This window comes from Rhinolophus hipposideros (genome assembly GCF_964194185.1).
Source record: "Rhinolophus hipposideros genome assembly, chromosome: 18".
In the NCBI taxonomy this organism is placed as follows: Eukaryota; Metazoa; Chordata; class Mammalia; order Chiroptera; family Rhinolophidae; genus Rhinolophus; species Rhinolophus hipposideros.
Window position 1 is genome coordinate 47,255,637 of NC_138064.1, and position 27,369 is coordinate 47,283,005.

The 27,369-nt window shown below is 36.6% G+C and overlaps 1 protein-coding gene across 3 annotated transcripts in view; it reads right to left on the reverse strand.

Annotated features, from left to right (window-relative positions):
* Window positions 1-27,369, reverse strand: part of RELN (reelin) — a 518,204-nt gene that overhangs the window by 219,014 nt on the left and 271,821 nt on the right. For all 3 annotated transcript variants that reach the window (XM_081080324.1, XM_081080323.1, XM_081080322.1), the window contains exons 8-9: window positions 22,661-22,712; window positions 1,973-2,069 (exon numbers count right to left, since the gene is read on the reverse strand). In XM_081080324.1, coding sequence (XP_080936450.1) covers window positions 1,973-2,069; window positions 22,661-22,712 — 149 coding nt within the window. The remainder of the gene's footprint in view (window positions 1-1,972; window positions 2,070-22,660; window positions 22,713-27,369) is intronic.

Here is a 27,369-nt window from a genome sequence, read left to right on the forward strand (position 1 = left end):
CGCTGTTGTTTTGTTTATGTGAAATGTGAGATTTGCCATGAGAATTAAATGCTCTACAATTCTTTACAATTTCATACAGATCAGTCTTCAAAAATATGATATAATTTAACATTATTTTTATATTACATGTGTTAAAACCTAGTATTTTTATTAAACATTTTATTCTACTAAAGTAGAAACCTCTATAGCAAAAATGATTGCTTTAGCCAAGACTAGAAGTGGTACAAAATGCAAACTCATAGTTCTCTGCACTTGCTATAAATAAGTTTTGAAAGGATGACAGAGAGAAAAGACATACTTTTCACTCACCAATGAAACACATATATGTATTTACAGAATTGTCTGCATAGGTTATAGATGGTGTACCTTAACCTTTGGGGTAATTAATTCCCCCTTTTAAAATATTTCATGGTAACTATGTTTTTAGCTTCAAAAATAATTTAAACAAATGAAAATAACATATTTTATTTTTAGGAAGTGATTGAACATATGTTCACTGAGATCACTAATGATAAGGAAAATTTGCATTAATAAAGATGATGGTTTATTGTACGGTCTAAAATTGAAAATCTCATTTAGTGAAAAACCAAATGGAATCAGCTGAATGTGATTTTTACATGTTGTACTTAAATGTGTACTTTCACTACTTGTCATATCAAAAGCACGTAACTATATTCCAGTAAAAAGTAGCTACTGCAATTTTCCTAAACTATGATATACAACAATTAGATGGACAGAAAAATGAAGGTATGGGTAAATTTCCAATATTTATGCTGCCTTGCTTAAAGCTATTTATATAAAAAAAATTTAATATGAATGCATTTTCATAACAACTACTAGATTTCAGAAAGAATAGCAAAATGTTCTGTTATAAAATTGGCACAGTATGTTAGACCTTAGCTTGTACCAGCTATCTATAAATTATATTTTATCCTCCCACAGAGGAAGTCAGTCTATTAAAATCCATGAGTTAGAATCGCTTTTCTCAGTTTTTTGGTTAGACTAGAACTTAGAATCATAACAGTTTTTTTTAAAAAATTTGAACTACTACTAGAAACTTTGGACAGGTTGGTTTAGTACTAATGAGTAAGAACCCAATATTTATTCTTCCCCTCTAAATAAATCACAATTTTTCAACATGAAAATATGGTAAGGAAAATAGCATGTGAAAAAAAAACACTACAAAACTGATAGAAAATGTTCTATTTGAGTTATACTAATTTAAGAATTAAGCCAATCATAATAACTATAAAAGTTCAAGGTAGTTTTTCCTTTTAATATCTTACCATGCATGAAATTAAGCATGCATTATGAATTTTGTTTTATGATTTAACTTATGCAGAGGTACTAAATATAATGTGAGTATTGCTAATTTAACCAAACCTTTTCAATTTGAATGAGCTGCTTCTTCAAGCATCCTACCCCATTTTGTAACTGAGGGATTTTTTTTTTAAATAAAGAAAATATAATAAACGATTACGAGTTGCATCATAATTATAATAGAATTTTAGAAGTGGCCTTAGGGAAGTTCGAAGGAAAATGGCAGAACTAGAGATTAAATGTAAAAGGGCCGGTGACTATTAACACATTATCACCACGCACTGGAAGGAATGTAGGTGGAATCTGACATATTCTTAGGTCTATAAACCAGGCCATGGGCAGGCCACCTAGAGAGATGGGTGATGTTATTTTCTGGAGGATTCCATCATAAAGATCATTAACCCAAATGTGCTTTTGCAAAAAATTGTTTGTTGCATCTACTACTGACAGTGGAAATTTTGAATGGAAAAATGACATTTTTAACAATACTTCTTGAAATAAGGCAGATCATATTATGTGCATGCATGTACTTCAACTTAGTTAACAACCACAGTACTTTTAAGAATAAAGTTAGTGGTAGAATGAAGCCAAATAGAGACGCAGAAATCCACTTATGTTAGAATTTGTGAAAATATTATAAATTATAACAAACCTGATTTTCTCAAGTTGAATCCAGTCTGAAGTGTTATTCTTGGCATATGACACGATGATGTTGGGGTCTGAATAACTAAAGCGACACGAACCTGAACCTGTAAATAGCAATGTTTCAAAGTTAAAAATGTGTAACTACATATTATCCTTCCTGAGAAATATGTTAGATCATTTTCTAACCATTTAGATATTTATCTCATTGTTCCCTCATTCTTCTAACTATGCTGAAATTTCTTGTGATCTCTTCTGCTAAATATTATTTGATAAATAATTTTAGGAATCAGAAATAAGGCAAACAAGGTAAATTGCAGATTTTGTTAGAGATAAATGAAGTTCTAAATTACATTATAAAAGAAGCACTTAGGTTCTATGCCAAGAAATATCTAAATATTACAAAATAATTAATAATGCATGATGGTTCTTGCAAGTTAATATCAAATTAATAGTGATTGCGTTAATGGTTTAATGGTTTAATGGTTAGGTCATTAAATGGTATGTAAGTCATTAAATTGAATGAGGACTAAAAACACCCTTCTGTTTGTGTTTTATTTAAATGATGAGACAGTATATGAGAAGCTAAAATATTATTAAGAAAATTCAAGTACTAAATGAGAACTATTGAAGACATGATTGATATTATTCTAAATAGCCTAACATTAAAGATTTAAAAGAAGGACACGATGTCCCATTGTGGCAATTTGGTCGTTGTTTCTCATTATTATTTTCAGTATTGAAAATATGAACACCAAAGAAAATTTTAAAACTCTGATAAGAATGTTTCTACACGTTCAATGAATTCCTACAATAAAACATAATATGACAGCAATTTCAAAGATCTTAGGATACTCCCAAACAGCCATGAAACATATGCCAGAAGTTTATTGTAAATGAATAGCAGGATTTTTAATACTATATTAAAAACAAATGAACCAAAGGAAAAAGGAATAGCGCAATTTATGTTTAACCTTCACCCATCTGCTAGAGGAGCCTGGGTTTCAGCAAATGGCATCTGTTGAGTTTTTACATTTGTAGCACCCCGGAGTCCCAAGCTTTAATCAGACTTATTTATTTTACTTCAGTGGTGTTTAGTACAACACCAGTTAGTTTGCAATCACCAACCTGGCAATGTGCTATAAGGCCAAACAGCAGTTTTCCTAGATTTATTCTCACAGCCAAAACAGGTTTTAAAAGGCATGAAAGAAAGGGTATTCAATGAAAGCTACCCAGCAACCCTGAGCTCAAGCAGAAACCCACCTTACGCCATTCTGATCATTGCTAAATTCTACCTTTCGTAAGCAGTAGCTTAAAATAAATATCAAACTGTGGGGCTGGAAATGGAAATGGCCAGGATTATGTGGGACAAACTTCAACATAAACAGGAATGAGGTCTGGCAGACAATCTGTTTATTTCTAAAGAAATTTCAAATTATCCTAAAGAATTTAAATGGCATTTATGTGTTTCCATTATGTTGTATACACCGTAAGTAGTTAAAAGCAAATATATAAGGTGAATCCCTGAAAAAGGAAAGAACAAATGATAACCAAAAATGTTCCTTACAGAATTCCTTGCAAATTGTTTACAAATTGAGAAGAGAAAAGAAAAGCTGATAAATATCAAAATAAAAATGTATCCAAATATGACCTTGAGAACAAATATGACTTCTCTATTTTCTTACATCACCATCTCAATGTTGTCAGATTAAGTTGATAACACATCCATAAAACAAAAAGGCACCGGGCAGGTGACTCACTTTTCCTCGGCCACTTAGTCAGCTACACTCTGAGAGTGTGTGAGCAATCATTAATTCATTGGACTGGCGCCATATGAATTGGTACTTTGGGGAGGCAGATGTCCAAAGCTGACTGGTTCTCTTGGGGGGCGCTGCTTGCAGCTGGGGAACTCCCAGTTCAGTGCACTTGGCCTGGGCAGTGCCTGTGCTCTGACTGGCCCTTGTATCGTAGCCCTGGTCTTCCAACTGTCCATCCCTAGGCTGGAGTCCCTTTGCCTGTCTGACTACCTTTTCCCCTGGAAACCCTTGTAGGCTAGTTCTGGTTTCCAGGGTACGTACACATATTCTGCACACACTGGAGGAAATTCTTCTTCACACAGATGCTTCTGACTTGCAACCACACTGTTACATAGACTTTGATCTGCAGAGTAAGATTTGTGCTTGCCCAGACTGACAGTGGTTATGGGACTCCGTCTGGTATGAGGGGAGGAAAGAGTTCCTCAATGTCCATGTGCCCTGATGCCTAATGCCACCTCCAACACCCTGTTCCAAATGCTATGGCACAGAGCTCGCTCTCACATACATACCTCAAGGCCCCTCTTACACAGTGAGGAGACAACAATAACCATATGTCACCTGCCAGTAGGTACCTCTCTCTTTCCCCTCTTAAATCAAGGATCTTTAATTGCTAAAGGTGATATTTAAAACCAGAAAGGAAAGACAACTCCAAATGTCAAATATCCTTTTTTTTGGAGATCCATTTTCTCTTGTTCAGGTCACTTCCAAGGTAATCCTTCACTCTAAAGTAGCAATTTTGCAAAGATTTAAAGAATTGCTGAAGGAGGGAAGATAATTTAGAATCATGGGTGTAAAAGTATGGTTTGAGAACCATTGATGGACTCTAATTGGTCTAAAATTTCAAACACTTTCTCTGGTTCTTACAGGCAGAAAGTCCATAGATTTTCATTTTTACCTGCGGCAAGGGTATAAATAATCTACAAAGTGATTAAGGGCTCCTAAAGTTTGGTATTCCTAAAAAAAAAAATAAAAATACTGCAATTCTAGGATTTACTGAGGACCCCAACTCGACAGTCTACGAAATCTGGCTCTCATGTAGAGCTACACATAGGAAGATTACTAAAATATCACAGTTTGGGGAAGACATATTTTGTGTTAGATGTACCTCATCAGTGCTATTTGCAGTTGGTTTTGTGTCAATACTTGATTTTAAGCTGACAAATAAATTGATAAATGATAAAGATAAACCTACAGTTATTTATAGTAACTGTCATTTACAATATCATCGGTTATTTAGTCAACTCCATAGTATACAATGACGGATATTTTATCAACATTTCTGGCCTTCTTTTGTCTTACCGTTTGTCGGATGGCTTATGACATATGCACAACAATACAAATACAAGCCACCTGTAGATCCAACTTGCCACCTCTAATGGACACGTCAAACTTACTAAATCAACATTAGAAGTACTGGTTTTCCAACCCCTAAATATCCACTCCTCTTTTCATTTCAAATGGTACCATACCAGATACTGAAACAAATAAGCAACAAAAAATACCTAGGAGTCATCTTTGATTCCTCCCTTTGTCTCACTTTCCACTTCGAACCCCTGAGCCCGTGCTGGGAGTTCTGCCTCCAAAATATCGTTCAGCTTCTATCTCTCTCTACTGGTACCACTTCAATCAAGTCACAATCATGTCTCCATGGCTTTCTTGCTCCCCTTTTTATCCTCCTATAATCCATTCTCCACACAGCAGTCAAAGGGGTCTTTCAAAAACAGAGGAGTCTTTTACAATGTTGTCACGATCATGCCATTCCCCACCTAAAACCCTCTCCCGGAGTCTCAGCACACTAGGAACAAAAGGATAGCTCCTCACCATGTTATAAAAACTCCTACATGACCTGCTGTCCCATACATCTTAAACCTTCCCTTGTACCAATCTTCCTCTCGTTTACTATGCTCCAGCCACTCCAGACTTTCTCTTCCCTCAATACTCATCTCAGGGCTTCTGTGCTCCTTCTCTCTGACTGAAACGACTCCGATTATGTCAATTTCCTCACACTCTGTTCTCCCTTCATTCCATTCACATCTTTCCCCACAGAGCTCCCCCTGGCTGTGTCCCTCTTGTCCCTCCGGTATCTGTGCAAATATCACTTCCTCAAAGAAGCCTCCCCGGAGCCCTCAATCTAAAGAAATCTATCTCCAACCTCCAATCATCCTCCATCTTATCATTCACTTTTATGCTATTCATAGTACTTATCACTATTTAAATGTATCTTGTTTATTACTTGTTTACTTGCTCATTGTCCATCTCCTGTTAGCATGCAAGCTCCATCAGAGTAGAAGCTGTATCTGTTTTGTTCACTACTTGTGTCCCTAGTACCCAGAACAGTACTTGGTACACAGTACAAGCTCGATAAACTCTGGCTGAAACATAATGAGTAAGTTTGCTGTAAGTTGTTTATTTTAAATTCTCCATTTCTTTGTTTTTACTGAGTTATGTTTCCACTAGAAGGGGAACTTAAGGACTTTCAACTTCCCTGAATGAGTCAAAATGAAAAAAAATCCTATGACAACCACGCTTCAGAGTATCTGGACTTCGTGGGTCTTTGCCACAGATTAACTTCGGTACTGTTGGACAGTCAACAGAGCAATAATTTCCCTGAGTTAATTACAAAATACACTAAGATGACTTAGATGGTTACATAACCCAGTCTGTTTTCGGAATAAAAATATCACAGACAAATTACATAAGTCATTATGGTACATTTTTATCAGCCTGATAAGGTAATGTGAGGAATAATGATAGCCAGATGAGTTATTTTACTTATTAGTAAAGTCTTATTATAATAGCCCAGCATAATTGAAAATAAGCAATTTGCAATGTCATTCAAAGTAGTCATAAGACAGATAGGCTATCACTCCCAAAGCACAAGTTCGGACCCCTCCATCAGGAATCATTTTCTACTGCATTAAAAAAAGTTTCTCAAATGTAATATCTTCTTGATCATAAGACATTATCCTGTCTCTTTAAGTTGATGGATTTTGTTTCTGTTTGAATATTTAATTAGATTAACACACTGTTCTTGGGGGAAAAAGTCCACTTTTATGCTTAGGAAGAAATATAATAAAATTGTAACCTCATAGAAAAATGTGACTCTGAATTTAATGTCATGGATTAATGCAAAATAAGATATCATCATAGATGCGTCTTATAATGTATCATATAGCCTTAAACAGATCTTATTTAATTTTTCTCATATGAGGGAAGTCCACATGATAATAAATTCAATTTTGTCAGCATTACTGATAATTCTATATAATTCTTTTTCTTCACTTTTTAGAGTAAAATTTCCCAGGTTGCAATGTGGGCTTTGACACTTCTTAGCTGTGTGGTCTTAGATAAATCACTTACCTTTTCTGTGCTCAGTTTCCACACTTGTAAAATCTGAATAATAATAGCAATCTCTTCATAGAAATGTTGTAAAGATTAAGAAGTTAATGTATGAAAAGTGCCTAGAAAACAGTTTTTGGCCCATACTATTTAATAGATTTCAGCTATGGTTCAGTATTTTTTGTTTCATTTGCTAAATTCATTTATCCTAGAAAAAGGAACAAATTTCTGACCATATTTGTTCATGGGCTAAATATTAAATTGAATTACTGCTTATCAAAGAACTTACAGCTCATCTTTTTCCCTATAGCTTCTCTTACTTTGGACCAATTCCCTACTCTTTAGAGAAAATGCTGTAAGTTCAATAAGGAAATGAAAACTGAGACCCAAATGAGATAACAAATGAGTTACCTATTTGTTAGCAAAACTGGGAAAGGTATTAGTGGGGAACAGACGAGTATACGTGGCAAGAAACAGATGACACCCTGGGAATTAGGATAGCAAGACAAATCATTGTAGGAGATACATTTCATAAGGCCTACACAATTGCTAGAGTGGAGCTGAAAATTTGATTTTGCAGTTCGTAGCATCCAAAGAAAACAGAAAACTTGATCAGTTAAGAGTTTTAATATAATAGCACCCATAAAGAAAAAGAATTCATAAAAAGCGACTCAGTAGAACAATTATGATTCCTATGAATACATAGGTACTACTATGCATATGCCCACTTTACAAGCAAGGAAACTATGGCAAAGAGAAGTCATTTACTCAGGGCCAAAAAGGATTCTGAACTGGACAGACCAGAGCCCACACTTTTGACCACTTCACTGTACTACTTCTGGTGCACAAAGTACTTTTTTTTTTTTTTTCTAAATAGTGTTCCATTTTCACATGGTCAGAACATGCTGGGACAGGCTTCTCTGCTGTTACTTCTACTCAGGCTCAAGACTGGAGGCCGTAATGGCTCTTTTTTTAGAAAAGAGAGAAAAACCTAAAGGACTGAACCACTTCCAGCCTAAATACTCTGCTAGTCATCACTTCAGCTCTCTCTTCGGTTTCACCATGCGAGAAGATCACAGTAAAACTGCACCCAGAAGAAACATCATGCTTACCTGCGCATCATTTTCTCTGCAGGTTCCCTGTCCATGCTTCTCCTTTCCCTGCTCCAGTAGCCAGCCACCCAAACCTGTGGACTTTCCTCATGCATATTCATTAAATTTATGGCTTTGCTTTACCATCACTACCAGCACCTTAGCCCATCTGTCATCCAGACCAATGTGATAACCCCTACAGAGCTCTCAGAACAAACACAAAAGGTTAACCTTCTAAAGAATTTCTGTCATTTGCTTTAAAAATCTCTCGAAGGGCATTTTAAAGAGATTTTAGAAAATAGTTGCATTTCCAAAAATGCAATATCTTAACATTTCCCAATTCAGACAATTTTAATTATGTGAAAAGCATTAACCTGATATATTATTGCAATAATATTGCAATCAGAATTAAATATAAGATACCAGTATAATCCACATTTGTACTCTAAATAATGAATTCCAAAAAGCTTGTAAATCTGTTTCTGAAATAATCTTATATTATAAAGAAACAATTAATATTTACAGGCATAAAACAGTACCCCGTACTTGTTATTTAAAAATAAAGGAATAAAAAGAATGGTAAAGCTTATTTCTATCTTATTGCTTCCTTTTACTATTAGAAAAATGCATCACTATAATTCTAACAAATATTTTATTGTAATCTTGGTCTGATCTATGCATATGAACCATTTTACTCAATTTAAAATTACAACTGAAATTGGTATCAACTTTTAACCCTAGTTATATTTAGATAGCACTATCCCTAGTATAATTTAGAAAAAAAAATAGGTAAGTAACTTTCTACTTTTGTTACAGGGAGTCTGGCAAAGATGATTCATCTATCAATTCATCATTGAGTCAACCAATTATTGGAAGTATTTCTTATGTCAGAAGTACATGTGAACTCAAAAGCCTAGTTACTTTCTTGTGATTCAGTCCCACTTCTCTTTGGCTGTCATTCAGGAAAAACTAAGAAACACATGCCCTTTGAACAGCCTTCCCACTCAAGAAGTAAAATATCATTTAGTGCTGACATTTACGTAAGGCTGCAGTGGTGACACAATGCCAGTCCAGTCTGAGTGGCTCTTCTGTTGGATTTTCCTTCTGCCAAGCTTATGCTTTCATACAATTCAGGCCTCTGCTCCCAGTTGCATCCTCGGAGGCCTTCCCCTGGCTGCCTTCAATAAAATGCTACCCCTCACTTGCGGAACCCTGATTTATTTTCTTCATTGCATTTATTACTCCCTGACATATCCATTTGTTTGATGGTTGCCTTCTCCCATCAGAATGTTCGCTCCACCAGGGCAAAGATTTTGTTTCACAAATCCTGTCTCCCCAGTGCCTTGAGAGCTGCCTCATGTGGAACAGGAGCTCAGTGAATAGCTGCTGAATGAATGAAATAAATCTAAAAAAGACTTAGTTAAGCTCTAGGAAGTGAGTCTTATGGAAATACGATACCATTGGTATTATCATTATTATTATTCCTATTTATTATTATCTCTTTTGTACACTTCTTTTCAGCAGGATAAGAGATGGGGGTGACCTATAGCCTCTGTCCACCAGCATAGAGACTGATGCCCTTCTAGGAAGAGCCAGAGGGCAGCACATTTGCTCTCTCACGCTGAGTATTGTTTGGATAACAATATTACCTGGTGCAGCAGGCGCTGCATTTCTGTTCCTCTATTTCATACATTTCCCTGGTGACAGAACAAGCTATAAATATAACTTAACATCATTTGGTTGACTAAAGATATGGCAACTACTTTGATATTTCTTGTGGAGGTCGCATTAACTAAAACAGACAACATCGTAACCGTATTTGCAGACAAAACGTATTCCTGCTTAGCTCCTAGTTCACTCCTATCACCCCGTTCTAGGACTTAGGACCACATCGGGAAGACACTTAAGAGATCATGCCCATGGACACTCTCACTTTACAAATGAGTTGCCCGGGATCCAGATAGACTCCACCACTTACTCAAGGCAAGGTCAGCCGGCAGAGAAAGGACTAAATGGCCTGACTCCCAATTCAATGCTCTTTTCCCTTCCCTGTTTCTATTAACAAAAGTTGTTTGTCAAAAAATGCATGGAAGGGCCAGCCCCGTTGCTCAGGTAGTTAGAGCTCCATGCTCCTAACTCCGAAGGCTGCCAGTTCGATTCCCACATGGGCCAGTGGGCTCTCAACCACAAGTTGTCAGTTCAATTCTTTGACTCCCACAGGGATGGTGGGCAGCGCCCCTGCAACTAAGATTGAACACGGCACCTTGAGCTGAGCTGCCGTTGAGCTCCCGGATGGCTCAGTTGGTTGGAGCGTGTCCTCTCAACCACAAGGTTGCTGGTTCGATTCCTTGAGTTCCGCAAGGGATGGTGGGCTGTGCCCCCTGCAACTACTAACGGCAACTGGACCTGGAGCTGAGCTGCGCCCTCCACAACTAAGACTTAAAGGACAACAACTTGAAGCTGAAAGGCACCCTCCACAACTAAGATTGAAAGGACAACAACTTGACTTGGAAAACAAAAAGTCCTGGAAGTACATACTGTTCCCCAATAAAGTCCTGTTCCCCTTCCCCAATTAAAAAAACATATATATTTTTAAAAAATGCATGGCAAAAGGCATGGAAACGTGTACAATATTCTGAATGTAAAAAAAATACACGGCTTAAAATATCACATTGAAAAAAAGTATTATTTTTCATGAATGACTATTATTTATTGGGAAAGAGAACACTAGCTGCAGCAGTATGTAGAAATCTCTATGGTCCCTACATATGATTACTGACATAGGCTAAAGCAATAGAGTGTTGCATAAAGGAAGATGATAGGAGTGATTGGTATTTGGAAGGGAAAAATGAGGCAACTTGTAAGAGGGTATGAAGGAAATATGGAAATGGCAATACGTTTAGCACAATGTAAACACATGTGCATTGATATAACATATATAAATGCAGTGCCCAATTCTAACATGTTAGTGTAGACAGTAGACAGTGCAGACAGAAGCAGATTTACATTTACAGTTGGTTAAGAGCACTGTCTCCATTCTGACCACTCCCTCACCATGTTCCCCTCATGTTAGGTCATGTCGGAGTGGCCATGCTACGTCTGAGATCCAGCTAAGTGGAAGTTGAGTTGGAATAAGTTACTTTGGGTGAGTGTGATGTGATTATGTAGTTATGCAGGTCACTTCGATTTTACAGTGTAGTCATCCTCAGAGAGAAGGACTTCCAGGGACACTCCTGTCACCCACTGTGCTGATGCACCTCAAGTCATGACTCGAGGACATGGTGACAAACTGTTTAATGAGTGATGTCAATCCCAAGATTAGTTAAGATTAGTCACTGCACAAGTTAAAATGACCTGAAATCTTATAGTGGATATATGAAAGCAATATGATAGAGATTTTTTTGAATTTCATAATGATCTGGAACATTTAAATGGCATCATTAATATGTTGTGAAGGTAAAATGTTAGTTGAAAAACAAACGAAACTCTGATTCACCAAGCTAGAAGCAGGATTATCTTTCTATTCTCTCCATAGAAAATATTATAAAATTGTCATATAAAGAAGTGATATAAGAATATGCAGCCAGAAACGGTAAGGTAAAAGGTATTACAGGGCATTTGGGTTTAGTTAACAAAGATGTTATATTTCTGGATTTTGGAATGTTTGTGGTATTGTCAGTTTCTAAACATCTGTCATTTGCTGTGATTTTTTTTCTCACTCCAAATAAACATGCACATTTGTATCTAATTTTGAATGTGTAATTTTGTGTTTTTTTCCTTGAGACTCTAGCCATTAGCCAAATTGTATTAGCTTCAAATGTGGACCCTCAAAACCTTAAAACCTGGTCCCACCTCTATTGGAAGCATGTCCCGTGTGTGTTCCTTCACAAATGTCTTAAATCACAGGTCCCGAAGCATGGAGTCCAGATTACATAGTTCATTTTCTGTTTTGCTTTGTAAGCATGGCACATTCAAGCGATACATGCATTTTAATGCAGGACAACATTTAAAAGAGAATAAGTTATAATTTCCTTCTCTATTAGTTAAGGCAGATTTGATTCAATTAAAATATTCTTAAAAGAAAACGATCACATTACAACTGGATTAACATTGATGAAATGACTTTAAGCAATTGTTTGCTTATACTAGAAACATGCCATTCATTTTTGGATTATGTTGGAGACGAACCTGAATGAAAACTATGCTGACCCTCATGAACCTCAGGGGCTCAACAAAAGTCAGAGAGAACCTGTAACTTCTGAGACTTGCTACCTGGAGTGCTTCGGGGCAGTGCTAGCTGGGAGGACCTTAAAGATCTGTTAGAGTTTATAATGCCAAGAATACAAGCACATGAACAAGCAGCAACAACGTGCAAATCAATGAAGCCCATAAGCACACCAAAAGCCTGTTCTTTGTGCAATAGCCCATTAACCATAACATATATGTATAGAGATTACAAACATCTGCGAGGCAGGAGGTGTCTAAGATTCACAATTAAACTTTTCCCTTTTTTCCCCATCCCTCTTGGGTGGTTGCCAATTAAAACAAACAACTTAAAGAACAGCTTGATTTGGTATAAAATAAAGGCCATTAAAAAATAGAAATATTAGTAATTTCTTCTATTAAGAATTCAAGAATTACTCTCTTTCTCAGAACAGTAGCCATACAGGTCCATAATCCCTTGAGACGAGATAAATTTCAGGATCCAAATGATTTACTTAAGGATTTCAGAAAGGTAGTAGGGTGCATATACCATTTATTATGCAACAGCCCCAGCAAAGTCTGGGGCAACAACTCTATAACCAAACACATTAATATTTCTGCAGTGAAATGCAGGAAGATTCGCATAAGTAGTATAAAGATTATAGATTGCCTTAAATCATTTCAAGTCAGGTCTTGCTGTCAAATGAATTCAGGTCATGTCAGGCTTTGCTATCACATAAATGAAAAAAAAGGGTTTGTAGTTTTTTTGTAATATGGAATTACAGATTAGGGATTGTGAGCCTGTATCTCCAGTAGCCCTCTCTATTTCTTTTTACTTTTATAGTAGAAGGATAAATCATATGGTTTTCGTCTCTCAAGGCCTGGGTAGTTTTACTTGTATTTGGTTATGTCCTTCTGCACCAAGCCCAGGACTTTTCAAAGTAAATTGGAACAGAAACAATAGAAGGAGCTACTGTCCTCTCGGGGGTTCAGCAGTCATTGCCTGGAGCAGCCTCTTTCCTCAAAGCTCTGCCTGAAAAACAAGCTGCCTTTTTAGGTGTTCCACAGGGCACAGAAGGAGGGGGAAACGTTATCTAGCGGAATTTATAGATGGGGGAAAGCGGTGCCTGAAATCATGCCTCTACCATTGTAGAGCGGGGCCCATAAATACAGAAGGCTCGCAGAATGTCTGGCCAGACCCCCATGGAGGGTTCTGGCAGCACCCGTGCCGCCACTGCCATGACTCACAATTCAGGCAGACCTCCGACACAGGCAGGGCTCCAGGGGCTGCGTGCAAACACACAGCATCGGATCTAGAAAGATCATAAAGCTATGAAATGGGTGTAATCTGGCTACTTAGGACTCCCTGCTATGACTGGTGCAAATCTTAGCAGGATCAACACATCCTTTCATCTTTTCGAGGTAGATACATGGAGAACAGGTCCATTTACTCGCGGTTGTAGTGAGTGGAAAGAGAGAAAGACCAATGGGAAACTTCTGGAGGAGCTTTGAGAAAGCTAGGCACTGTCACTCCCAGGGCTATGACAGGGCTATGTTTCGTAGGCATGGATGGGCGTCAAGCAAGAGACTTGCCTCATCCCACACTGTGAAGAAGGTGAAGAGCAACATGAAGATAGTGGTGTAATAAGCAGTTCTGACAGTAATTTATGTTTTGTTTTTGTTTTTGTTTTTGTTTTTTTTTTTTTGCTAACAGTGATTTTTGAGGAGAGTACTTATTACTCACTAGAAAGAAAATCTCACGGTACCCAAAGCATCAAGAAACATAATGAAAACTTATTTGCTCTTTTGCAATTCTTCAAAATAATCCTGCCACAAGCAAGTCATGGACTGTTATTATACAGATGACTGATATTTTTATAGTTTTACAAACTTCTGTTTAAATATTTTGTTAGAGACAGCTGTGCATGTTTATTTTCCAGTAACGACAGTGATGTAGAACAATAATTATATTACTAGATTTTTATTTCCTTTGTTACTGAGTTTGTTAGAAAAATCCTAAGGGTATAAGCCTATGGCATCGAAATAATTTATTTTAGGTAGAGGAACATCTTGATACCATGGTAAGTATAGAAGTATTATCTATTGAACAGTATCTAAATTTAAGCATCTAATTCTGTAATTTCCAGGGTAACCGGTTTAACACATTTCTTAGTTTTCATGTTTGTTTTATTCCTCTCCTAAACTTTATAAGATTTTGTGTATCTGAACATAATGTTTTGTAATGTGGCAAATCTGTACAAATTCGTCCCATTAGTTTGTAAATTTTTTTAAAAAAATGTAACCAAGTGTGTACTGTTGCCAGATACTCTTTGAAGCAAATGGTTTTTGTTACTTATCACCTTCCTGTACATTAGTTATCCACTAATGGATAGTTTGCAATGTAGAGTTCAAGGAAAAGAGGAAACATCTACTTGGGAAGACGAGGATTTGGCCCCACATGGGCGATTTTACCCTGTCTCAGAGCACAGGTGAAATAAATGCATGAGGAATGGCTAAACGGGATGCTGAGCCAACAGTCTCTCCCCGCTCCTCTTCGGCATTCTCTTAGCTTTTGTCCACACGTCTGACTGTGCCCACACATCCTGCCACTCAGGGCAGCTTCAGGCTCTCATATAACACAGGTTCAGGTTGCCCGGCCTCCCCTCCTGTGCAGACAGCAGCTCACGCCTTGTGGAAGTTCAGGGGCCATAGCCACAGGGGCAGCAGTCTGATTCATGGGTACGAGCAGCGAAGGGATAAATGGTTACTGTATCAGGTAATGCTTTGTGGCAGCCCGGCAGGAAGCACCCTGGGGCTTCTCAGGACCAAATGACAGGGATGGGAACTGTGACGGAAAGGAGCCCACAGATATGACTTTAATTAAGAACAGTTCCATTCCGCATGAGAGGAAGTCCTCGAATTGCTCTTGAATCTGTCAAGAGCAAATGAATTCAATTTTGGTAAAATATGATGACTGAAGTTGAAATAAATCATTATTTTGCTAATGAAATTGTCGGTTTAGAGAAATCAACGTGTCCAATATCCTCAGCTGTCCCAAGAGATCAATTAATCATTTGAATATGGGAATCGAGAATTTATGTCTATACTTCTGTTTTGCCCACCAAAAATACCCTTGTGGGGAATTCAGCATATTTTTAACGAAAGAAAACATATTTCAAGGACAGTGTTAGAAGAAGGACCACTCTATGGAAGTGAAATTTCCATTTGAAGCATTTACTAAAAACTGGTATTTAAAATTAAGAGAGGTGAAATAAAGGAGAACAGTAAAAGTCCTCAAAAATGTTCTGGACTTACACTGAAAACATGTTTTCTTTAAACTTGAAAGACCTCTCTCATAAAACATAGAGAAGAGCCATGTCTTCAATGTTTATATATTTGTTTATTTTTAAAATGAAGCTACTAGTAATAATTTCTGTTTTGACTTACTTTATTAGTAAACAGGCTATTGGATCTGCAAACCTTTCTTTCTGAATAAACGTGACAGTACGTAATTTATTGTACCCACTATTTCGCCCCTTTAGTCACTTCCTTGGCTGAAATTCCCAAACCTCATTAGGTGACTTCTTCTAGTCTATGGCAGATGGACAATGACCACAGGATATAAAATGAACAGCTGTCCTCTTCCCCTTTTGTACCTTCCTCCCTTCAGTCCTATCCTCATTCCCTCATTTTCAAAATATTTGTATTCCTTCCTTTTCACCACCACTCCTATCATAAGGGAGAAAGCAACCAATTCTCTTCCAATTTATGGACTGCTGTGTCATTTCCAACCACTTTCCGGTGCCCAACCCTTTGCACGTCTCCTCCCAAGCCCACAGGGTAGAACTTTCTTCAGAGCCTAAATTGGGAGAAACAAAAGGAAGAAAAATGCAAAATGAGCAGGCTTGGCCAGGGTCCCTGCCAAGCAGCCCTCCCTGACACAGGGCTAAGGCCGTATAAGCTAACCTGAGTGTTTGTGCTTGGCCCATATTCTAGGAAGACCCACCCCACCTTAGGCTGCAGGTGTTAAGTACCGCAGCCTCCCTACCCCCAGCAACCTGGAGACTTAGGTCTACTCTTGCTGCTGTTCTGGCTCGGACCTTGGTCTCAAGGCCTGGAATGGCCCCTGCCTGGTACCATCCCTCTCACCTTTACTGTGATGCTGACCTTCTGGGGTGGTACCATGTCTGCTCTTGTCAGTCTCCCAAATAATGAAGTCCTGCCTCTGGCCCTCCTTCCTCTTTCCTGGATTTCCCAATAGGCTGTGCTCTCACTCTCCTCTGTTATTTGCACCCCCTAATTAGCCTTTCTTGTTTTTTTCTCACATGTGAACTTTCCCCCCACCTATTTGATAATAAACTCTTTGAAGGATGGGTAGTGTCTTAGGTTTTGCTTTTCCCCACAGTGGATTAAGTACATCGTGATATATGCATATGGCATATTCTAAAGATCTCTCTGACAGAAGAAGAATCCTAGATCAAGAGTCCTTGATTGATAAGAAAGTGAAAATTGGTGGTTCAGATGAGGTTCTAATATTGCCCATGGAGTTCATTCAGCATAATCCTTGCCTCAGCAGTCAACAATGGGTGGAGTATTGAGCACCAATGTAGAATATCACTATATTCCTTTCCTAACCTATGAATTTAATTAAATTCGATTTGCATTTGCTTGGTTTGAGTTATGAGCAAAATTCTTCCCTATATACAAAGAGGGATACTTGTATACTCTTTACCCCCAAGGAGACATCTAAGCTATAAAGAGTGTAAGTGGATGTGCAAAAATGGCCAGTGTATAAATCAAAGCAGAGTGAAGAAGGCATCATAAAAGAAACACAGAGGAAGTGGGGACTCAGAGATATCAGGCTGGGCAATGGGATGAGTTTTCAGGGAGAAGAGACCATTTACTGTGTATTAATGATCAATTTCTTCTCATTCTGCGGTTCGGTGTTATGTCCCTTCTATTAGAATTACCCTCAGTAAATATTAGGAGAACATATTTATAAAGGAATTACTGACATTTAGTTTTTAAGCCTCATCAAGGTGAGAGACAATGAATTAAATATTTCAAAAATGAAAGGGCTTAGTATCTTCTTTCAAACTATATTTTAATTCATGTAAAGATAACTAATTATCAGCTTTAATAATTCAAAGACACTTGTAATTAATTTCAGTAACCTTTTACAGAACCTTATTCTTAGAACTTTACAATATTTTAGAATATTCTCTTTTATTACTTAAAATAGGACTTAAGAACTTGGGGTGAGGTGGATTTGACTGGTCTTTTAAAATATATATTCCCTAACAAGGAGCAGGTCACCCTCAGGATGAAGAAGCAGGACAAACTGAATTATAATCACTCCCAAACCTTTATTTATTAAATTTAGATAATACAGAAATGTTCCATATTAATATTTCAGTTTTGTGTTAATATCGATCGTTGAGGATCTAAAAATCAAGTCATAAGGAAATCTTATTTTAATATCTTTTACATCCAAAAATCTTACACTCAAATAAAACCTATATTTAACCTTAAAACATCTACCATTAAATGTTTCTATATTTCTGAAGGTTTTTTTATATTTGTTTTGCGCTTAAGTCACCAGAGATTTTGTTCATCTCATAGTTGTAGAATTCCGTGTTTCCAGAGGAGGTTTTCACTATTTCATAATAAATTTCCCAAGGTCTTACCGACTTACCAAGGAGAGTGACTCTTGAAAAAAACGAGTCTGATTTAGAAATATATTTCAATAAGATCATAGAGGAAACAAGCAATAATTCATACCAAAATATGGAGGGCTCAATTTCTCCTCCCTGTGAATTAGCTGTTAAGAGTTGAGGGAGAGTTTCTCTGTTGCATCAAGTTCTGTGTAATTAAGGAGTTTATGAATTAGGTCTGAGGGGAAAACCTGCTTCCTTTCTGCTGAATGTAGTATAATTCCACTTACAAGTGGGTTTTATTCATTGCATCTATTTAAGAAAAAATAATGCCAGATCTTTTCTTTTACAAAACAATCTCCTTCCATTCAGCAATAAGAGTACCTGTAACTTTTGTAATTTTCTAGTCCTCCCCCCCCCCAAATAGCTTACCTTTCTTTATTCCCCATTTGACTGATGAATTAATCCTATTAATCTGAAAAAAGAGCTGGGCTATATTGAACAAGCATGTATTTCTTTATTGCTCAATAGATTAAGATGACATTTTGCTCACCTTTATTGCCTGTTACGTAAGTAAAACAAACAAACAATCAACCAAACAAACAAAAAACCCAGCCAATACCATTAAATGCTCAGACAGACACAGTTTTATCAGACATTACTCATAGCGACCCTGGCCAGTCTTTCTGCTCTAGGAGGGAGCTTGCGTTCCCATCCTATACCTTGCTGTGTCACTCTGCATCTTCACCTGGGGAACCTTTCTCCTTTCCAGGGACTAGCATTATTGGCTTTCAGGGATTCTTCTCCTGAAGGGGCCTCCCTGCATTGCTGTATCTGCGAGACCTAGCTGGGCTCAGCCACCAAGGGGACCTGCTCACATGCCTACCTCTGCTTATACTGATCCGGCCATTCTTTAGAGGTTTCATGCTTTGAATGCCTCCAGAGCCTTCTAGCACACCGCTTAAGCACTGTAATTATGTTTTGTTTTCTCACTTATTTGTCTTCTCATAAAGTCAGCTCAGTGCAGTGCTGGACTCACAGCAAATATTCAGTGATTTCTTAGTAAGAGAATGACGGATACAAAGCACTACCAGCACTTGCCTGGGACACGGGATCCTGCCTGGAAGAACAGTTTGGAGGCATCTGTAAGATAATGGTTTGCAAGGGCATCATCTCAAATTTTTCTTCCTGTCCCAGAAGAAATCTAAAGGAAATGGGCAAATGCCCCTAAGGCTATAATCATAAATTCCACAAGTTGAATCTGACGAATCAAGTGAGGACTGTAGCAGATCAATGCCTCAGCACAGAAATAGATATCCAATCTTTCATTGGAATGGACAAATGAGAAGTTCTTTCAAGAATATTTTAGAGCACTTTTCAAGATGATTTAGATGTTGATAACATGATCAATTTCAGCTTGCAGAACTCTGTTTTCAAGATGCTTTAAAACTCATTTGGATAAGATAGTTTGCATATATATATATATATAGTTTATATATACACATAATATTATATATAACATATAATATATATACACACATATAAAATATATAATACATATTATATATACATATATATACACACACAAACATACATACACACACATATAGTAGAAGAATTGGGAGAGAATTACTGTATTGAGAAGACAGAGTTTATTTGAGACATTCCTTAGTAATTCAAGAAATCTGTATACACATCTCTGAGATGTTAGAGACTCCTGGATAATACTTGTCATGTAATTGAAACATTTACCAGAGCAATATAAAAATACCAAAAACATCAATAATTTGCCCAACTGTGGTTATATGTGCATAATTACAAACATAAGTCATCACTGAAGCCAAATGATTGAATCCCCTAGAAAATTCCTATATTACATCTGAATTATCACACCATACATTGAACATCCTAAAGGACTTCCTAAGGAGTGGACACTAAGTCTGACTGACCACATTTAACCACATTATTAATATAGATTTGAAGAATTTTACAATACACAAAGAAATATAAAATGCTGACCTGTCAACATACAGTATTTTTTATAACACATTCAACTGAGGATAAATGTAATGGCTACTTGACTGCGGTTGCTATTTTGGTATTTGGTTATTGTGGGGTTTGTAAAACTGGATGAATACACGATTATGACATCTCTACGATTTGTGAATGTGCCTCAGTCTAGTCTTCATACCATCCATATAAACACAATAATGTTATTCTAAGCACTCATAATGAGATACACAAAACCATTGCTGGAAAGTTCTGTACACTATACTGTTTTTACCAGACAGCCCACACACTACACAGCTAATGGTTTGCCACTGCATTGTTTCTTAGCCACCCTAATCTGTTTAGTTCTCAATTTTTTATTCTCAAATGCAGTAAGCAAATTTCCCAATGAAGTCCCTAAGCAATAAATTATAATTTATTTTACTAAATATTTTTTTAAATAAAGTTTATTGGGGTCACAATTATTAGTAATGTTACATAGATTTCAGGTGTACAATTCTGTAATACATCATCTATATCTCACATTATGTGTTCACCACCCAGAGTCAGTTCTCCTTCCATCACTTTAACTAAATATTTTCTGTTGCCTTCCCAAGCAATGACATGTTAAAATTTTGACTTTAAAACTGCCACTCAAAAAAGATTTCTAACTGTATTTTTTTAGTTATAAACTTGACCTATCTATCCTTCCTTTTCCCCATTCCTACCACCCCTCTTTTCTTCTCCCTGATTCTGTTTCTCTTCCAGTCCTCTAACCTAAAATTAAAATCATGCTTTAAATAAGGCAAGCCACTCTCTGGCCTGGTAGGCTGCAGCCCTCTGGCTCATGGGGTAATCGAGGGCCCTTGCCAAGTCACATGTTTGGGTCGAGTCCCAAGATCGTGTGCATGGTGCTTATTATGAATTTGGGGCCTCAGGTACCAAACCCTACATTCTCTGAATAACTCTCTTTCTTGGCCCCTTTTCATCATCTGTATTGTTCATGGTAGGGTGCTATTGAAAAGTGAGGAAATAAAAAATTTATGCTAGCTCTACAGTATATTCTTTATTGTTTACAAAAATAGACCTTTGTTTTTCCTTTAAGGATAACTTAATTGGTACTGGATCTCTCCTACCTTTAATAAAACTGAAATACTAGTAGAATTATGAGGCATATATTTTACAGTGGTTCTCTTGTGTTCTTTAATTGCTAAAAGATCATATCTGAAATTAACGCTGATTGCTCTAGAAAAAAGGAAGAATAAATACTCAGAATACAGATAATAGGAATATATTACTCAGCTTATTTTTTATATTAATAGCATCATGAATTTAAACATGTCTGTTCTGGGTAAGAACCTCTAAGTTACTTGCCCGTCATGCTAGAGTTTTAAAAATTTATTTTTGTAGCACCACAACTTTGAAAATATGAACTTTATATTTTGTGATTACATGCTCATTATAGAAAATGTAGGATACACTTGTTGATGATAGATCAAAGAAATGCTCTCATAAACAAATTCATTACATTGTTTTTCCTAACACTTTTCTCATGACCACATATGGATTTCTGAATAGTCTGTAAATTGTAGGTAATACTATCGATGTGAGAATAAAATAACCCAAGCTGTAATCAGGCAAGTTTCACATGACACATACAGAAGCTGAAATGAGGCACACTTACAAAAAAGGGACAACTATGTGACTTCAAGAAAATTGCTCTCAGACACAATCAACCACAGGGGGGGCCCCGGCTGTGAGAACACTGATGTGTAATTAGGACTAGAAGGCCACTGAGAGAAACAGTCCTTTCACTGGTAGGTCACCAAAGATAGGGGGCCGAAGACAGTGAAACTGGAGGATGCCGCCCAGGGCACGGCGGGAGGAGGCTTCCATGTTAGGGGACCAAGATCAATAGAGCCAGCCCCTATCTCGAATGCAATGCCTTTCTTTATCTAGCACATTCCCTCTGGAAATGCATACATGTTAGTTATTAATATCTACCTTTGAAAATGAGAGTGCAAAGTAATATAATAGCAAAACTATAAACACTTGATCAAAAGGTATCTTACTTTACCGAATGCTCTGGGTAGGAATTTTTAGCTTTACTGCAAAAGCATTTAAAAGAAATATTGCCAGATAGTCACTTTTAAATGATCCTCGTCTGAGTTAAACATAGATTGTTTATGTCAAACATGAAGCCCTAATTGGTTTCTCTCGGCCACTAATAATTATCTCTTTCCTTACCAGTAAGTGCAGAAAATTTAACAGATTTCAGTCATAATCTGAGCAAAACATAAATAGTAAGGTAATTCTGCTGTAACAGGATAATACATTCAAAATCCATATGCAAATCACTTTAAAATGTTTTGGATTGTCTATCATTTTTAAATACTACTTGCTGCAGGAGAGAAGTGAGAACAGAATTAGCATTTAAACATCTTTTATTTCACTTTAAAAATGTTTCAAATTATTTACCACAACATTGAGAATGGTCTTCTCTAAATTTAAAGGCATTTGGCACTCTATAATCCTGATTGTACACTATGAGTAAAACAAACATTTCCAAGTTAAATTGCTATAATTGCTAAAAACACACACTTACCCATGGAAAACTGGAGGACAGAGGCTGTTGTTGTATTAAGGCCTGTGGTAATCTAGAAAAAGGAATATACCAAAATAAGGTAAGATGGAGAGGAGAGTAAGAGAAGGAGGTGAAAGATCTCAGGAGGAGGGGGTCGTGAAGAGGAAGGAAAGAAGTCACACACAGAGGTTGCGTCTGTCCCGTGTTTAGCTTATTTTTACTATGTCTGGACACAGGTACAGTTTGATTCTCTGTGGGGAAAAAGTGCCTCTGACTGAGGCACTCATTTCTCGGGGGTCCTGTTGGAAACTGCTTTTGGGATCATCTACTAGGGAATCTTCATCTTGTGGGGGTACTACCACCGCACCCTTTGTCCTAAATCAACAGATCTGGGGCCCAAATCAAATGTCATAATAAAGCTACCAAAGAAAAATTGGGAGGTAAATTAAGAGTAAGATTATTTGGAAAATTAAATAGAATGACAATAGCTAAAGGGTGCGGTATTTCTTTGGGGGAATGGTGAAAATGTTCTAAAATTGATTGTGGTAATGGCTGCATACTTTTGTGAAAAAAATCTTGAATTGCATACTTTAAAAGAATGAATTGTACATGAATTGTGGATTATTTCTCAATATAACTGTTACCCCCCCCAAAAGTAATTGAATTATGGGTTTAGAAATATCCTCCCAATATATTTCTATTACTTTTCTTCAGTTTCATGAAGAAGCACGCTTAATTTCTCCCATTCTGAAAGAAGAATGGTGCCTTATTTGATTTTAAATAAATTTAAATTAAAAAAAAAACCTTTTACATATATATTCTTTGGAACAGCGACTGTGACCCAAACCAGGTCAAATGAGATGAGAATTAAGGTTCTTATTTCCAATGACGCTCTTGTTGGGTTCCTGACTGGGTAAGCTAAGGTATGGGATGCGGCCCATGACTGCACCCTATAAAATAAGACGTTTATAGCCGTGTTTGCATGGCAGAAGCCATGTGCTCTTACTTTCACTTCTTAGATTCCATAAGAGCAGCCTGAGCCTGATCCCGGCCTGGTGTTCGCCTCCAAGTGAGGAAGTGCGCCCCGCGGCAGGGGCCGGAGATACTCAGCGTGGGAATGGCTGAGGGAACTGGGGGACCAACGACAGCGCTCTTGTGCCAGGTTCAGCCGCAATGTGAGTATCAAAAGATCGGATGTGCGCATCCCACTTCTACACCATGTTTGGAAAGGATGAGTGAGCATGTACTTTAAATACACGGATTTGAAATTCATAAAGCAGGAAAGATTCTACCGTGTTTCCCTGAAAATAAGACCTAGCCGGACCATCACCTCGAATGTGTCTTTTGGAGCAAAACTTAATATAAGACCAGGTATTGTATTGTAGTGTATTGTATTGTATTATATTGCATTATTATACAATATATTACATTATACAATATATTACATTACACAATATATTACATTATACAATATATTAATTATATTATATATTATATTAAAGACCTGGCATTATTTATATTAATTTTTTGCTCCAAAAGACTCGTTAGCGCTGAAGGTCCGGCTAGGTTTTGTTTTCCGGGAAACACGTTAAAGGAGAGGGCAAAAGAGACATTTTACAACTTGTGCAGGCAGCCATATAGGCGTCAGCTCCCAACTGATTTTAACCATAGCAAAAACCACTGGGGTCAGGCTGTCAGAGGAAATATTCAATTTAAATCCCTCCTTATCACAGACTATCTGCTTAAAGAAAACTGGCCCACTCTGCCCAGAACTGTTTCCTGCTCCTTCCCCTCATCAGTCATCACAGTAAAATACACCAATGGAATTGTCTTTGACTAGGGGACTAGCACTTTTTCAAGATTCCTTTCAAAGAAGTCTGGTTTTATTATTTTTTTTTCACAGCTTTTTGAGTATGCTCAACTATTTGTCCTCATCGGTTTCCAGTTGGATAATCTGAAGTTAAAGTCCAAAGAGGCACATGGAAATCTACAATTTTTTCACATACACTGAACGAATGCTCTTCCTCCCTCTGCTTTTATGGAACTATGTAGATTCCTGAACAAATTATGAAACACTTCGGAATGTAAGTTCTTTGAAACAATGGTATTAGATCAGTTAAAAGCATCATGCTTATTGCCACTGCCAGTGTCTTAAACATGCTACAGAGTCTTAGCTATTTATCCTGGTGGTGTAATACATGATGCTTGTGGCACTTGTGTGATCAAGGGCCACAGCTGTGACCCCTGCTAGAAAACAGCAGGTTGCTTGAAATGTTGTTGCCAAATTTCAAATTACATGCGCTAACTGAAGGTGATCAGAACTTTGGTTAGTCATTGATTCCACTTTTTTTTTTTCCACCAGGAAAGCTAAGGATTGGTAGAATGGTTGACTCTCATTTCTTTACCTTGACTCATTTAATTTATTAATAAAATTGTCAGCTACAAAAAAGAATAGGAAAGAGGAAGAGAAAAAAATAACAAGAAGCATTGCCTATAAAATCTATTCACCTATATTTTTCCTTTGGGTATTATAAATTCTTTATTATTGTTGAGTTCAAATATGTAATTTTAGTCTGCAAAGTTATTAAGCCTTTATAGCTGACATTCTGAAAACTAAAGGACCTCTTAAAGGGTTTTTGTCAAATAATACAGCAACTATGAATGTCTGGCAGAGAACTTTTTCCCTATAAAACCTCAGTGTTCTTAAATGATCAAATAGATTCCAAACCATAGAAAATCAGAATAATCACTAGATGAATCTGAAGGATTCACTGCAGGCTGAGGCTGTCCATTCTGTATCTCTTCCCTGCAAATTTTTATTGGGTTAGATCCTGTTTAAGCCCAAGCCCACCCTGGTTACTAAAACGCATTTCCAAATAGGTAAGAATAATTCAACAAATAATTTCTTTTTTAAAAATGGAGGGTAACATAACTTATTTTGTTTAAAACTCCAAGAGCACATTTTCTCTTACAGGAGTGGGTAAATGTGTTCTTCACTAACTTCATTTCGGACTAGCTAAATGAATAAAGTTAGCTGCCACCTGAAATATGGAGACTTCACAGATATAAATAAAACATGTGAGGGCTGCATAGCACAGTAGCCCTGGAAACAAATATGTGATGTTCTCATGCCATAGGTGATGTCACCTGTCATGAACCTTGGCTTTTATTGCAATTAAATGGCCATTTAACGAAATTCACTAAATGAAGATGCTCTTTTTTCCTTTTAAAAGATAAAACATTAGCCTAGTAAGGTTCTTTGTTTCACAACTTCAGTAACAACTGGATTTATGAAAAATAAGAAGCTATATTTTTTCTAAAGTTTGGGGGCTGATAACTTTCATCATCATTCCCATGTATAACAGTGTTGACTGGATTCAGTTTTGAAGTACCACACAAATATTTGAATTTTAGTAACCATAATAGCATGTTAAATGACAAGTGAATTCCTCACTTTTCACTTGATTGATCTGTCTTCTGTAAAGACAACTTGGGTAAAATATATATTTTTGCTCTTGGGGCAGCAATACAGTATAAAAATTATTGAAAATTAAAAGTTGCCACTGTAAAATGTGACTGTCATCCCTATCTTTGTTAATGTATCTTCATTCTACTCTCTTTGAGTCACAACACAATTTATCTTAGGGAAGTACTTATGATGGGAGTATAAATCTTCATATGCTTTTTTTCCTTTGTCAGATAATTATTTGTAATGTTTTCCTTTTCAGTTGAAAGGCTAATCTCACATTAATTATATAATACAACTCAAAACTAGCCCACTGGGTGTATAAACTCTAATGCTAAATAAACTAGGATATAGAGAAACAATCAGGGTTAAATATACATGGGATCAAATAAACTAGATACTTCAGTTTTTATGCTATTCAAATATTAATTTTGGCATTATATTCTTAGATATGTGCATTTCCTATTAATCAGTAGAAACAAGAAAGAATTTCACAAGTGTTTCCAGAAATATTACCGAATGGGAGAACATTCTAAAATAGGCATGTATATATCTAAGCTCAATTAACTACGGCAACAAAATTAATTTTGTTTTAAGGTTTATAGATAATTAATTCAGTCATGGTACATTATTTACAATGTACTAGCAAATCTATTTTTTCAAGAACTTCACTACCAGAGTCACATTTGTCTGCAGGACTACTGTAACACCTTGTGAAACTTGAATTATGAGCACCTATTATTTTAATTTGCATCCAATTAATTCTGTTTGTATTCTAATTTCAACTAAAACTCTTCCATTTATCAATGTTCTGAAGCTCGTTATCTTTAATAAATTAAATGTATCCACTGCCATGAAGGGGGTATTCAAGTAGCAAAAAATAAGAACCATGTTATAAAAATTAATTGACTTTCACATTTTGATAACTAAATCTTCTTTTAATTGCCTAGCCAGGGTTTTCCCCCGCTTTTTTACTGTGTAAATCAGTCTTTTGACCACTTTTAAAGTTAATGAATTTGAAACATTATATATGACATAGGGGTGAAAAATACAACTTGCTACTAAAAGCCCCATGAAGAGAAAGATGTGGAGAAAGAAAAGGAGAAGCATTGAAGTTCAAGTCTAAAAGCAGAAAAACAAAGCAGAAGAGATGTGAGAAGAGTATTAGGTGTAAATAAATTGAGCCAGGATAATGTAACAATTGCTTTTAAATCATTTTTTAAGAATGTGACATGAATGTAATCTTCATGTCAGAAAGAAGTAC